Consider the following 12,594-nt stretch of genomic DNA (forward strand, 5'->3'; position numbering starts at 1 on the left):
AGTCTGATCCCAGAACAGTCTGAAATCTGTGTGACGCATAAATAATCAGAATCAATCAATAACAAACAAACCGTGAGTCCAGGTATTAATCTCTTTATCCAATCACGTGTTCACAAAGTGTTGAACCTCGCTCCATCCTCGCTGTGAACCCCTGAGCCTTTCAATCATGATACTATCACCTGTCACCAATCAACCTGTTTACCTGTGGAATGATCCAAACAGGTGTTTTTGGAGCGTTCCAAATCTTTCCCAGTCTTTTGTTGCTCCTGTACCAATGTGTTTGAAACTTGTTGCTGCATCAGATTCAGAATCAGCAGATATTTACAAAAATCACTGAAGCTGATGAGCTCAAACATTAAATATATTGACTTTGTGCTGTTTTAGGGTCAGTTTCTGTCAGAGAGGATTAACTTAAGTTTTCACATTCAGTTTTATTGATGTGTTACACAGAGTCCCAGCTGTTCTGGAATCATTGAACACTCAGTGATCTGAAATAAAACAGCCACCAAAAATATGCTGACATGTCGCAGTTGTGGGATTAACATAAATTAATAAAATGTGAACTATCGTGCACCGACTGAGCACTTTGACGCGTAAGACTGCACAAACTAAAAGAGGAACACAGTTGATAAAAGAGGCCCAATGTTCGGTCATCTGCTAAGAGGAGTTATGAGAGATACTGTATGAGACGGAGAATATGTACACAGTGAGTGTGAGAGCTGGTCTGGAGGCAGAAAAAAGAGTTGCTCCCCCCTCTACAGACACTCCCCTAAAGCCTCCCCTCTCCTGGTCTGACATGGTTCACTCACACCTATTTCCCTTCCTTGTCCTCTAAGCGGCCTGGAGTAAAAATGTAGTCCAAGGCTTGTCTCTCAGCAGCGGCCACGTTGGGGTGCCAGAGGTCCACCATGAACACCACCCTGGGGCCATCCTCTGCGCCGCCTGCAGACACACAGAAACACAGAAACCTCTAGAACCCCGTCTGTCACGATCTTGACCTGAAAACACGGCCTTGCTCATCCTGAAAAGGCTCTCGGCCTTCTTTAGCAGCATTGGATTATACCATGTTTAGGTCAGTCCTCCTTAAAGGAGTAAATAAAAAGGGACAGAAAGCAATAGAAGATTAAATGTGAATCCCCTCTTACCCTCGTGGAAGGCCCTGTGGAGGAAGGAGTCATCAAAAAGCAGACAGCTGCCCTCAGACCAGCACTGTGGCTCTCCACCAACCACAAGCTCACAGGAAGGGGGCACTCTGAGACCTGCCAGAGAGAAAGGACAAGCTGATCCGTGTGTCATTATGAGGCTTACAAAATAAAAGCATTCATTGCGCCACTAAGCCGTCTCCCAGGTGACATATCGCTGACAAACTGCTCTGAGAGGGTCCTGTATTGTTATTGTCTGCTATTTTAAAGCATATACAAAAGATCCTGCCGACACATAAACATCACTTTTTATAGTCACGTCAGAGCGTTCGGATGGAAATAGAATCAAAGCTCAGGTGCAGTGAAACAAGAAAGAGACAGCGTTAGCCCCTAAACGTCAGCCGTGTGCCTTCAGGCGCTGAGAGGATGCAGATTTCAGTCTGCACGCTGATTCAGACCTCCTCTCCGCTTAAACTGGCTCATGACTGAAATGTGTGAAGCTGAACACACACTGAGCCTCAGACGTCACACGCTTCAGTCGCTCTCAGCTCACTGCACAGACTCTTACCCAGGTGGCAGCGCAGCCGGACATTCGTTGGACCGTAATGCTCAGTGATCAGAGCTCCGGGCGTCAGGACGGAGAAGCAGGCGTTTCCGAACACGTTGTTGGCGATGAAGGTGCGCAGCTGGCCCAGCACCCTCCAGGCCCGAGGACACCTCCTGACATTGAGAACCAGCGGGGTGCCCTGGTTGACCAGGTAGTAGGTCCACCACTGCCCACGAGGGGTGCTGTTGGCTTTCCACCCCGGCGGGAGGGAGGAGCCGCTGCGGGCCGGCGGCTGGTGGTAGATGCTCTCGAACTCGGCCAGCAGGGCGGGGAAGCTCTGCTCCAGCAGCTCCACGTCGTGTCTCTGCACCTCTCTGGAGAAGAAAGGGGCTGACGGGAGGTCTGGGAGGAAGAAGACCTCCGGCCGCTGGATGGTCGGTCTGCTGTTCAGGTATCGGCCTTGATCGCGGACCCCTTTGTGCACCCTGCCCATACCTGACCAGGTGTAACGCTTGGCGTAATCCTGCAGGCTGTGGTATAGCCTCTGGTTCAGACTCTCTCCGGCGCTGGTGCAACGGAAGCACTCAGACGACTGGCAGAAAGCGAAGCCGTTCTGCTCTTCCAGCATCGATCCGTGCTTCCCCTTCCCCCTGCCGCGGCAGTCTGAACTCATGAAGCCCCCCACCACCCCGCCGATCCGGCCGGGCCCAGCCAGGTACCTCCCACGCAGGGGGCTGGAGCCGTGCTCCCGGCCCACCCTGTAGCAGTACCACATAAACAGCAGCAGCACACACATGGCTATGGCGAAAGCGCAGATCTCACACTCCCTTATAGACTGCATCCCTCCAGCCACCATCTCCCTCACATTCTCCAGCGACCACTCCATCTCGGCTTGCCTCCGGCCCGCTGAATCTGACGGAAAGAAAGTGCTGATGAAAGATCAGTTAACACGTCTTTGCTTGATGGGGATCGAAAGGGGCCGTGAAGCGCACAGTTAGGGAGTCTAGTGTCAGGCAGCTCTTATCGGCCCCCCTAATGTAAACAGTGTGCTGATTGGATCTGACACACTCGCTCTTCAGTCCTAACATTTCAGCGCTCTGCAGCGAGGGAAGGTCTCTGCTTGCATGATGTCTGGCTGTGCGGTATTTGTGCTGCTCCCTCTCTCGTTCTTTCAGACGAATGCAGACAGACGCCGCACCTTCGGGTAATCTGTTCTCTGAAAAACAAAGACAGGAGAGAAAGAGGGGTGAGGAGAGGGGGGGACACTGGACCTGACATCAGATCAGGGGGACGCTGCGACGGCGACCACGGCTCTGAACTCTCTCTGCTGTTAATGTGCCGCCGTGCAGAATGAGCTCGTCTGATGCAGGTTTCTGTCTTCCTCCTCAGAGTTTGAGTCCATCCTGAATGCACCTCATGTAGAACACACCTGCTGAAACTCACCCACACACTGTGGACTTCAAAATGACTGCACCCCATGCGCACGCACGCATGCACACACACACTTTGAGCACAATTTGGATTTCAGCTCCACACACACACAGACACACACACACATCCCTGTACTGCACTGTATAAAGCCATGAGTCATGGGCACATTGCTGCATTTAACACAAATCTCTCTATATTTTTGCGCACCACGCACACGCGCGCGCGCGCACTAACCAGTGGATTATGTAAACTTAAACAGTGTGCATGCCCACCCACATTTATAATTGGCATTCATGGGTTGCTCAGCAGGAGCTGCATAAACGGATCCTCGGAGGGAGGGCGGGAGGGGGCGAGCTGGAGTCTGTGTAGTCGTATGATGCTTAAGTGAAAAAGAGCCTGTGTTACATGAGGATTATATAATGAGAATGGACCAGCAGCCAAAACGCGAGGAGTGCAATGCGTCAACTGTGATCACAACTCCACGATGCTGCCTCACCAAAAATGGTCGGGTGATCCTGCTCCAATAGATCCTCCCCTACATCCTGTCTGACAGCATCGAGACGCCCCCACATCCCCCACACACTCCCGCTGACCATCAAACCCAACCGTGAAGCACACACCCTGCCGCGCTCCTCCAACCCTCCACCGTCTCCATCTATTCTCTCCACCAGAGCTGCGGCCACCAGGGCCAAGCCCCCCCCCCCTACACACACACACACACACACTGACGGCCAACCTATTGATGAGCGTGGCGTTCAATAAGCCACCGCAAACACAGCGGCTCGTGTTTCGCGTCTACGTGGATGTTTGGCGTGTTGGCTCGCGCGCAGGTTTGCGTCCATACCTACTCAACATTCATGACTGTGGCCAGTGGAGAGGAGAGGCGCACAGGTGTTTCTCCAGGCGAAGCTGCGCACCACTGCAGTGCACAAGGGAGACGGAAATCACTCGCCAACATTATAGGAAAAATCTCCAAAATGCTCAAAAGAAGTCGCAACTGGAACCGACAGCCATGGTTTACCGGAAGAGCCCTCCGGGACGCTGCTCCACCGCCGCTCTGACGGTGTCTGTCTGTGGCGAACAGCCCCCTCACAATATTGTTGTAAATACTGAAGCTCCACCAGGGAAGCCACCCAGCGTCAAGCCAACGGAGGAATGCGCAGCGGCACTTCGGCTCTGGCCTTCCAAAATAAACGTCTCAGCGTGTTGAAACCTGTCAGCAAAAAGCACCGGAAGTCCAAACTCCTCCCTTCTCCATGCAAAAACAGTGGTGCAACAGCTTCCAGCTAAGAGTTCACGTTAACACAACAACAGCCTTTGGTTTGTTCAAGAGACACATTAATAAAGAATGATCAAAGTCTATGCTGTCTAGTGTGGAACGCTGGATCCTACAATTCCCACAATGCAACTCTGTAGCATTTTAATTAGACATTCCCTGTCATGTTAAATGCTCTCCGTCTTTATAGTCAGTACTCACAGTTTATAACACAGCTTTTCTGGCAAATAGTTTTATCAGAATCCCAGCCATTCACACTAAACTCTTGTTTATGCACAACATTGGTGGGTTCCCCTTTAAGTATACTACTGGCACATATTGTAATTGTGTCAGCAGGACGGTTTTTCTGACCTAAATGTGATGCAGGAAACGTTTGCATCACCACAGATTTGTTTCCAGCCTTACCTGGACGGGCTTAGTCGATTAGTCAGCCAGTCGTTTTTCAAGCAAAATGCTAAAAGCTCACTGCTGCGAGCCTCCAACATGTAAATGTTTGATGCTTTTCGCTGTCATTTGGTCAAATCTTTTACTTTGAAGGCAGCATTGGCTTGTATCCGGTATTGCTCTGGTGATCTCTGGCTGACTTGACTCAGCTCAGAGCCTCCCTCTTCCGTATGTCTCATGGTTCCCCCATCGACTTCTGTTTGATGTAACTGCGGACAGCATTTCCCAAGATGCATTGCGGGGATTGCGCTCACAGCGGTGACAGAGCAGCAGTTTGATGGTGATCATTTATGACAGAACACGGCAACAGATATTCCTCTAAGAGCCCAACTCCAGACCTCAGTCATGGGGGCCCCACACTCCTCCCACAGGCCCTCAGACCTGGGCCCCCATGTTAAAGTCTGCAGGGGGACCCTGTAAGCGTTAACGCTCATAGAACAAGTAGTTACAGCAACGACACGTCTGGTTTCATGCTGGTTATTAGTCAGACAAGTCCTGACTGGTCTGAGCTGTAACTGTCGCATCTGTTCAACATGAATCCTGCAGAAAACGGACTCAAACTGACGGACTGACACGCAGCATTAGCAGCAAATGACGGGAAATCACTCAATCCCACATGAGTTTTCTCCACCACAGGTGGAATTTTAAAAGTATTTCTAATTATATTTTGTGTATATTTCCGCTGGTGATAAGATGTCTGCATGCGGCTCCTGTTCACTGAGCTATCTGGATCTTTGCTGGAGGAAATACAGACAGAAATCTTCAACATGGATTACAAAGACTGGGAGCAGTTTTTCGTCACCCCCGCCCCCCATCACCGCGGAGGGCGGAGCCAGGCTGTGCGGTGCACGCCCCTCTGATGGAACAACTGGTCTGCCAGTCATCAAGTCAGTCAGAGAAGTTTGGATATTTCAGAAGACGTAACCTGCCAAGGTGAGATGAAACTTTGATGGTGCTGGAAAACATCCGCCATGGCGAGGTCAAAGGCGCGCGTGTACGCCTGCTGCGCACTGATGCTGCTCAGCGTGCTCGCTGTTATTGTGTGTGTTGCTGTTCTTGTGAGGAAGAAGTGTCCAGATGACACCTTCTCTAGAGCTGCAGTGGCCGCGGACTCTGGCAGATGCTCACAGATTGGACGGTGAGTGGCGGTTCATGCTTCTGATTATGGAGAGCAGCGCATTTCAAATTACGCACCAGAGACGGTGTAAACTCACCGAAACCATCTCTGAGGTCTATAATTACCTGTTTATATTAATTGCAGGTACTAAAATAACCATTAACGTTACAGTAATAAACCCTAAGTAACAGGTGACAACTTCAGTTGTAAAAAATATTCCTCATTGAACCAAATTGAAGTGTTTCTCAGAGAAGGGACCTGAACGCGCTCGTAAAAACATTCACACAGCGCGTGCGTACCTGCGACATGTCTGATGGAGCTCCACGCTGACTGACAAGTGCGACTCTTTCAGGGACATCCTCCAGAGAGGGGGCTCAGCGGTAGATGGCGCCATCGCTGCGCTGCTTTGCACCTCCGTCATGAACCCACAGAGTATGGGCATCGGAGGGGGGTCCATATTCACAGTGATGGACAGCTCTGGTAACAGCCACATTCATTCAGTGCTGTAACACAGCAGAACTAACCAGAGACTGTGCGCTGATGTTTTCTCCTCTTTCCAAAGGTAAAGTGAAAATCATCAACTCCAGGGAGACTGTTCCCGGGAACTTTAAGCCTGACCTGCTGGACTCGTGTCCCAAGACCTTCCAGATGGTGTCAGGTACTGTTTATCAGACCATCAGAGACCTGCGTGGGTTTTCTTTTCCTGAGTTGTTCGTTAGCCTTTCTTGTTTTTCCTGTTTAGGTGTTTGGTTGCTTCATTATCATGACGCAGAGATAAACATAAATGTTTCTGGCAGACTCGTCCCTGGAGAACTTTATTCACCACAGAGCTAAAGATTTATCAGGTCCAGAGCTGAAGACACCGTCAGTCCTTTCATGGACCAGCAAACGTCCTCCTGCTGTCGCCCCTCGCGGTCCAGTGTGATTGTATGCACACTGAGGCCCAACAGTCCTGACTGAGAAACTGGCCACGAGCTGAGCTCTCAACCGAGACCACACACACACACGCACGCACACGCACACACACACAAACACACACACACACGCACACGCACACACACACAAACACACACACACACAAGCACACACACACAGTGGAACAGCAGCTCTTAATCTTGTTGCAACATGCACTTGTAAGCGTATTTAGACAGGAAAGTAGCAGTGAGAACGTTATTAGAGGGGAAAGACCTTCGTTTAGCCTGAAATATCAGTCAAATAAAACAAACACGAAGAGCAAATCTGCAAATACGTTTCCAGCCCTTTACTCAGTGACTTTCTATCTATTATACCTCATATCCACCTCTGAGGGGGGAGAAGTCAAAGTGCTGAAATAAAAGTACAGAAGTATCATGTGACTGATACTGGATTAGATTATCACATCATCAACAGAGATGAATTCAGGTGCAGAGCGTCTGTTACTGTTGCTGCTGGTTGAGGTTTACTCAGTCCACTGGTTCCCAGTCTGCAGAGGCCGGGCCCTCGCTGAAGGGTCACAAGACAAATCTGAGATGATTAAAGAGAAAAATACCTTTAAAGTTCTGAAGCAAAATGTATTTTCACTGTTTTGTGACACTGTTTGGATTTTGGACTTTGATAATTTGACCACTTCGGGCCTTTAACACTTATGTAAATGAGAAGTTTAGAGTGTGACTGTTACTGTGCTCTGCAGTACAAGTACCTCATGATTATACTTACGTAGTTGCTTTGAGGTACCTATCATCCATCCAGGTAGCTCCTGGATCGGGGTCCCAGGTGAGATTCGGGGCTACGAACAGGCACACAGGCTGTATGGGAAGTTGCCGTGGGCGACGCTCTTCCAGCCGACCATCCAGCTGGCCAGAGAAGGATTTCCTATCCCTCAGGTCCAAGGTCGATACGTCACATACATCGATACGAACGAGACCCGGTCTCTACGGTAACACTCACACCGACAGTATGACTCCAAACTGATCAGCTGCAGCTCTCCTGCACTAACTGATCCTCTGCCTTTGTGTCCTGCAGACAGTTGTACTCGGATGAAAACGGGAACTTGCTGAAGACTGGTGATATCGTGAAGTTTGAGAAACTGGCCGACACCCTGGAGATGATCGCTAATCACGGGGCAGACGCTTTCTACACTGGGAGAATAGCCGAGGATTTAATCCGTGACATTCAGGAGGCAGGTATTGTCATCAGCTCGTTTTCTATCTCTGCCTGCCACTGTGATCCAATTACAAACGAACAGATCAATCAGCTCCGCGAGGCTCTGCAGCGATCACTCACAGGCTCCAGAGTGAGCTGTCTGGATCCATTAAAAGTCTCGATTATGTGGAGCCGAGATGCGTTTTGTTCAGCTTTGCTTAGCAGAACCATTTGTTTCAATGTGTTCGCTCAGGAGGGACCCTGACGATGCAGGACCTGGCGGCGTACAGAGTCACAGTGACTGATGCGTGGGCTGTTCCTTTGGGAGAGTACCAGATGTACATCCCCCCGCCCCCCGCAGGAGGCATCATCCTCAGCCTCATCCTGAACATCATGAAAGGTTCCTGCTGAACACAGACCGTCGAGCTGCACCCACACGTTCAAACCACAGAACGAAGCTCGTCAGCTGTATGACGAGCTGTTCGGTTCAGATGATGGTTCCTGCTGGATGCTGCTCATGTTTGCACGTGCACCGTGGAAATGTTGGTTAAAGGTGTGTTTATGTTTGTAGGATATCACCTGGATGCAGCAGCTCTGGAGGGCGAACAGAAGACTGTCACCTACCATCGCTATATTGAAGCTTTTAAGTTTGCCAACGGATTGAAGAAACACATCCGAGATCCACAGTTCAGCTCAGAGGAAGTACGTCTCAGCTGATCTGGAGACAATGTGTCCATGTTTGTCACTGCTGCCTGTCTTTAAGTAACCTGAGTAAAAGTACTGAAGTATCATCAGCTAAAGAATCCCTGCAGCTGGCTGAGGTGGAGCTGATTTCAACTAGCAGGTTTAATCTATAACAAATGCATATTTTGTTTGTTGATCACATGTTTGGTCGTAGAAATCTGAATCTGACTAGCAGCTACAGTAACAGTAACTACACCTGTCAAATAAATGTAATCGAGGGCAAAGTTGAATATTTCCCTCTGAAATGTAGAGTGTCAAAGTATAAAATAAATTCAGTAATTCTGTAAATTCAGATACACCAAAATCATACTTAAGTAGAGTACTTAAGTAAATGTACTTAGTTACTTTTTACTATTGTGGTCTTAGAACTACTAAAACTTCCACATTTCATTTTTTTTCTTCTCCCTGAATTAAAACGTCACCTTTTAAATTGATGTGTGTGTTTTTGTATCTCTCACAGACGGCCAAGAAGTTCACGGAGGAAAGTTTCGCAGACCTCATCCGGAGCTCCATCAGCGACCACGAGACTCACGATCCACAATATTACAACATCAGCCTGGACCTGGACCAGGTGGGCACGACTCACGTGTCCGTGCTGGCTGAGGACGGCTCCGCTGTGTCCGTCACCAGCACCATCAACCACATGTCAGTGTCTGCACAGCACAGTTTGTGTCGTATCTATGTCATATATGTGCTACCTGCTGTATTTGAACAGATCTGACTCTTCTTCTCCTCACAGATTCGGATCGAAGATCTTCTCTCCGAGCACCGGAGTCATCCTCAACAACGAGCTGTCCGACTTCTGCGGGAGAGTCGATAACATCTTTTCTGGTGATCAGCTCCCGGGACACGTTTTCCATTTTCATTTAACAGACGTGAAATACGAGACATATACTTCTGTTCACAGAGTGTTACTGTTCCTTATTGATCAGTCACATCGGTTCATATATGTATTGATGGATTGAAGGCGCGGCTGCAGGAAGGCAGCACTGCACACAGTGTAAATGTACAGAGCTTTCTTCTGGGTCTGAAAACTGTTCCCAGAACTACTTTAACATGTTTGACGTGTTTATATGAGTGGACAGCGTCTATCTGTCCTCAGAATGGACCGTTTATATTTTTGGTGATCTTTGTTTAACATTAAGTAAACCAAGCTGGAACCACAGCTAAAACTGGTCTGTCCGTCCTTCGCTGTGGTCCAAGCTGAAGTATCTCAACAGCTGAGCTTTGCTACAGATATGTGACATCTGGCAAAGATAAATCCTGATGACTGAGGTTACTGTTCGATGATGATGATGATGAAGCACTCCTAAACTGTGGAGGCACAAGTGACAGAAAATAGTCAGATTTTCATTTGTTGAAGTGGAGCTTTATTCAGAACTTGTACTGAAGTACCATATTCAGAAAGAGAGGATGTGTGCATGTAGCTCATGTTGATTTTCTTTAAGAGGGGGCGATGCACATTCATGAACACAGGATCATTTAACATCCTCAGCTGTCTGATTCCAGCTGCTGAACTGATGCACGGCGGTCACGTCACTCAAAGACTTGCGTTTCTAATGATTTTCCTCTCATTCTTCTCAGACTGATGCGTCTGAATTGCAGCCGTCTGTGCTGTCAGTCAAGGCTTTTGTTGTGCTTGCAGGGGAGCAGCCTCCCTCCTCCATGGCCCCCGCTGTGCTGAAGTCTCAGACGAAGACGCTGGTGATTGGATCGAGCGGCGGGAGCATGATCACCACTGGGATCGCCTCGGTTCGTATCCAGGGCAATCACACTAAGTGCTATTAAGATAAATGGCTGCAGACTAATGCCCCTCGCCGTTGTCATAGCAAGCGGCGTCTTCCCGAGTGTCTTCGCCGTGTCTGCAATCCGTTCAGCGATCATCACTTTCCCATCAGGCAGATTGCATTGTGCTGCTGTGTTTCTCCTCCAGGCGCTCCTTAACCACCTTTGGTTCGGAAAGAGCTTGAAGGAGGCCATCGCTGCTCCTGTTGTTTTTGTCGACTCTCAAAATGCGGCAAAGTTTGAACCCAGATTTGATAAGGTAACACACGAAATGCATTTCTGGGCCCGAACAGCACACGTGACATTTGCTCCACCTGAGCCTCCTCTCCTCTCTGCTCCTCAGGATGTGATCGAGGCTCTGAAAGCTCTGGGACACAAACAGGAAACCGCCAAACATTTCTACAACGTGGTCAACGCAGTGGAGAAGGAGGACGGCTGCATCTGTGCCGTGTCTGATGCCAGGAAGCTGGGAGACGCAGCCGGGTACTGATGCTCGCAGACACCGGCTGCTGATGCAGGAGGTTACAGAGACGTTCCTGCAGCCACGAGCCCACAAAAGCTGCAGCAGATGGTGTTTGTCCTGCTTGAAAATGATTGAACGAGGCTCTGAATAACAGGCCTCTTCAGCTGAACACGCTCAGTAACGTGTGGCGGGTGAACACGTGACCTCTGAACACAACCGACTGTAACAGTGACACGATGGATTTCACTGTGCAGGCAGAAACAGCTGCGACTGTATCCGACCTGCCGTCGCTCCTCTGCTCAGCTTGGTTTTACTTATTTTAGTACTTTTCACTCTTTTTGATGCATCGATCTAATAATGTCGCATTTTCACATCATACAAGTGTCTTAATAGAACATCCGTGTTATTATCTGAGAAACAGGAGGCACAGCTGGCTATTTTTCATCTGCTGAAGTTAATATGTTGGTGTTTTCTGGTGTCACCATCCCTATATGAGCTGTTTAACACTGTTTATTTATGAGTGTGGATGAAATATTGACATTATTTGAAATATTCCAACAGAATATGTTCCATTCTTACATATTTTATGATTGAAACTCGTGGATTCAAACTGATTTTAAGGCCCTCCTCGTATACGAAGGCCATAATGCAGCAGGACCAGGCTACACTGCGAACTGTCTCATTTATTGTTTGTCTTCAGCCACACTGTGAACAAACGACCTGCAGATATCAGGAAGCATCTTGCTGAATATTTTAACAGAAAGCTGAAACTGATCTCTTTAACTAGCCGTGACTTCCTGACACAGACCTGAAGCTTTGTGCTTCGCCTCACTCTGATTTTCTGCTGTTGTTGTTGATTTTTTACATTCTGTGTTCAGTTTTAATCTTTTATTAATGTTATTCAGTGGTTTCATTTTCCATATTATGTTATGAATTGTCTTTATTTTCATCCTTATTCTATCTTATTTTACTATTATTATTATCAAGCGGGTTTTATTCTCCATCTGATTTTACATGTATTTGTTACGTCCATTCTTTTCTAAGTTGGTGCAGGTGGTTTCTTTGTTCTTTGTGCTGTATGAAAGGATCTATACAAATAAAGATTATTATTATTAGATTACAGTACTCTAGTTACTGAGTTAGTTCCTGTTTCATCACAAAGAGTAGATGCAACATTTAGAAACCAGAACTAATGAATGAAGAGTGGAGTAGTTAAAAAATCCCAGGTGAAAAAAATATTTTACTTAAATTTACATTTTCAAGAATGTGCCGAGTTTACTTTGTGCTAATTTTGGCCGCCTTCAAGGATGCTTCAAGCAAGTGTGCTCAAGAAGAACATTACTCGAGTAATACTAGAGAATACTTGAAGTGTAAATAGTTGCTAAGTTGATTTTTAGTCCATCAGTGAAAATCAGGATTCATGAACATTCAAAACAAACCCGCAGTACAGCTGTATTATATCAGCAGTGTGTTGGAAATATACTCAAGTATACTTCAAATGAAGTGAAATTAAAGTTCACTTTA

The 12,594-nt window shown here is 47.9% G+C and overlaps 2 protein-coding genes across 4 annotated transcripts; one reads left to right on the top strand and one right to left on the bottom strand.

Annotated features, from left to right (window-relative positions):
* Positions 1-325: 325 nt before the first annotated feature.
* asphd2 (aspartate beta-hydroxylase domain containing 2) lies at positions 326-4,253 on the bottom strand. 3 transcript variants are annotated; one of them, XM_041937526.1, is made up of 4 exons: positions 3,969-4,253; positions 1,711-2,905; positions 1,146-1,259; positions 326-942 (listed from the first exon to the last, which is right to left on the bottom strand). In XM_041937526.1, the coding sequence occupies exons 2-4, from the start codon at positions 2,573-2,575 to the stop codon at positions 812-814; spliced, it is 1,110 nt and encodes a 369-aa protein (XP_041793460.1). In that variant the 5' UTR covers positions 2,576-2,905; positions 3,969-4,253; the 3' UTR covers positions 326-811. The 3 variants fall into 3 exon arrangements, with proteins under 3 accessions (XP_041793460.1, XP_041793458.1, XP_041793459.1); XM_041937524.1 differs by having other exon boundaries at positions 3,965-4,253; XM_041937525.1 differs by lacking the exon at positions 3,969-4,253 and having other exon boundaries at positions 1,711-3,605.
* A 1,468-nt stretch (positions 4,254-5,721) lies between these two features.
* Positions 5,722-12,185, top strand: ggt5a (gamma-glutamyltransferase 5a). The gene is made up of 12 exons (XM_041936762.1): positions 5,722-5,978; positions 6,310-6,437; positions 6,520-6,615; positions 7,686-7,872; positions 7,959-8,119; positions 8,332-8,478; positions 8,650-8,780; positions 9,283-9,467; positions 9,562-9,653; positions 10,468-10,574; positions 10,756-10,866; positions 10,951-12,185. The coding sequence occupies exons 1-12, from the start codon at positions 5,812-5,814 to the stop codon at positions 11,095-11,097; spliced, it is 1,659 nt and encodes a 552-aa protein (XP_041792696.1). The 5' UTR covers positions 5,722-5,811; the 3' UTR covers positions 11,098-12,185.
* Positions 12,186-12,594: the final 409 nt, after the last annotated feature.

The sequence above is a fragment of the Chelmon rostratus genome, chromosome 5, assembly GCF_017976325.1.
Source record: "Chelmon rostratus isolate fCheRos1 chromosome 5, fCheRos1.pri, whole genome shotgun sequence".
Taxonomy (NCBI): domain Eukaryota; kingdom Metazoa; phylum Chordata; class Actinopteri; order Chaetodontiformes; family Chaetodontidae; genus Chelmon; species Chelmon rostratus.

What these genes read in the sequence shown, in the direction of transcription:
- asphd2 (XM_041937526.1), bottom strand. Translation starts at nt 2,575, where the DNA reads ATGGAGTGGTCGCTGGAGAATGTGAGGGAGATGGTGGCTGGAGGGATG. An exon ending in CCGGCTGCGCTGCCACCTGG is followed by an intron (nt 1,260 to 1,710) that starts GTAAGAGTCTGT and finishes TCTCTCTGGCAG; the next exon opens with GTCTCAGAGTGCCCCCTTCC. An exon ending in CCACAGGGCCTTCCACGAGG is followed by an intron (nt 943 to 1,145) that starts GTAAGAGGGGAT and finishes GTGTGTCTGCAG; the next exon opens with GCGGCGCAGAGGATGGCCCC.
- ggt5a (XM_041936762.1), top strand. Translation starts at nt 5,812, where the DNA reads ATGGCGAGGTCAAAGGCGCGCGTGTACGCCTGCTGCGCACTGATGCTG. An exon ending in AGATGCTCACAGATTGGACG is followed by an intron (nt 5,979 to 6,309) that starts GTGAGTGGCGGT and finishes CGACTCTTTCAG; the next exon opens with GGACATCCTCCAGAGAGGGG. An exon ending in AGTCGATAACATCTTTTCTG is followed by an intron (nt 9,654 to 10,467) that starts GTGATCAGCTCC and finishes TTGTGCTTGCAG; the next exon opens with GGGAGCAGCCTCCCTCCTCC.